Source organism: Ailuropoda melanoleuca, unplaced genomic scaffold (assembly GCF_002007445.2).
Source record: "Ailuropoda melanoleuca isolate Jingjing unplaced genomic scaffold, ASM200744v2 unplaced-scaffold3668, whole genome shotgun sequence".
NCBI lineage: Eukaryota > Metazoa > Chordata > Mammalia > Carnivora > Ursidae > Ailuropoda > Ailuropoda melanoleuca.
In genome coordinates, this window is record NW_023207925.1 from 630 (window position 1) to 2,522 (window position 1,893).

Consider the following 1,893-nt stretch of genomic DNA (forward strand, 5'->3'; position numbering starts at 1 on the left):
CCTCCCAGAGTCCATAGTCTCTCATGGTTCATTCCCCCTTCTGTTTACCCCTCCTTTCTTCTTCCCTTTCTTCTCCTACCGATCTTCCTATTTGTTATGTTCCATAAATGAGTGAAACCGTATGATAATTGTCTTTCCCTGCTTGACTTATTTCACTTAGCATTATCTCCTCCAGTGCCGTCCATGTTGCAGCAAATGTTGAGAACTCGTTCTTTCTGATAGCTGAGTAATATTCCATTGTATATATGGACCACAACTTCTTAAACCAGTCATCTGTTGAAGTGCATCTTGGCTCCTTCCAGAATTTGGCTATTGTGGACAATTCTGCTATGAAAATTGGGGTGCTTTAATTTTTTCTCACAACATTACCTCCTGCAAATTTTTTTAAAACTTGTGTTCAGTGAGCCAATTAGAGCACATGATTATTTTTTTATAGTTTCTTTTATTTTTTACTTTATTTATTTACTTTTATTTTTTTAATACATTGTTGGTGGGAAAGGAAGTTGGTACAGCCACTATGGAAAACAGTGTGGAGGTCCCTTAAAAAGTTAAAAATTGTGCTACCCCATGAGCCAGAAATTGCACTACTGGGTATTTGCCCCAAAGATACAGACTTAGTGAAGAGAAGGGCCATATGCACCACAATGTTCATAGCAGAATTGTCCACAATAGCCAATACCAATACATTGGTATTTAGGGATAGGAATAAATAATGTAAATTACTGTGTATTTTGTGGTTTTTACTATATCTGCTTTATCAGTAGAAAAATTTCCTAAGTCAGAGAGTGAAGAGGTAAGCACAGGATCATNTTTCCTAAGTCAGAGAGTGAAGACGTAAGCACAGGATCATGTGTGCAGAGAGGGTCCCTGGGGGAAACTGCTCTATGGAGAGGAAACCCCAGACCCTGATAGGAAACCTGCCCACAACCTCCATCTGCAGCTGCTCCTGGGGCTTAAGGACAGAAAAGTTGACTAGTGTGCACCCCTGCTGGTCCAGATCCCCTTCTACAGTGAGATTTGTGTCTGGGATCACACTGATGTCCCCTCACTGTGTCACTTGCACAGTAATACACGGCCGTGTCATCAGCTCTTCTCAGGCTGTTCATCTGCAGGTAGAACGTGTTCTTGCTGTTGTCTCTGGAGATGGTGAATCGGCCCTTCATGGAGTCTGTGTAGTATGTGCTACCACCACTATAGCTAATGTATGCGACCCACTGCAGCCCCTTCCCTGGAGCCTGGCGGACCCCGCTCATGCCATAGCTACTGAAGCTGAATCCAGAGGCTGTACAGGATAGTCTCAGGGACCCCCAAGGCTTCACCAGGTCTCCCCCAGACTCCACCAGCTGCACCTCACACTGGACACCTGCAGACACAAGACATCCTGGTCAGGAAACTGTCACACACCCACTGCTTGTCTCCCTCAGATCCACTCACATACTCCATGACTCTTGTTCACCATGAGTTACCTTTTAAAAGAGCAACAAGGAAAACCCAGCCGAGCACAGACTCCATGGTGAGTTCTCTGTGTTCAGTCCTGATACTGATTGGAACACCTGGAAACCCTGGGGCTGGGGCTCCTCTCCCAGCTGCAGAGTCAGGGTTGGGCTGTTTTAATCAGCAGAGGGAGGGCCCTATTTGCATGTCCTCTGACTATATATTCAGCTTGGGATCGATGCTGACATGGAGGCCAGTAACCAGAGCAAATTGTTTTGCTGGTGTTGACCACTTTTTTTTTAAATTTGACTTTTCATTTTGTAAGTTTCCCATGTATATACGTGGCTTCCTTGTGCATCTTCATTTTTACATACTCACACAAATCCTGCAGGATAGGTGTTCTGTTATCCCATAATGAATCGTACCCTCACCCAGAATTTTAGAGGGTTTGTGAGGTGT

The 1,893-nt window shown here is 44.4% G+C and overlaps 1 gene segment (V, D, J or C); it reads right to left on the minus strand.

The window, feature by feature from the left end:
• Positions 1–1,049: 1,049 nt before the first annotated feature.
• LOC105235261 lies at positions 1,050–1,623 on the minus strand (the record flags this gene model as incomplete). The annotated part of the segment is given in 2 exon segments: positions 1,050–1,363; positions 1,467–1,623. Coding segments are annotated over 2 exon segments (360 nt in total), but the record flags the coding sequence as incomplete, so codon positions are not given.
• Between the last annotated feature and the right edge of the window lie 270 nt (positions 1,624–1,893).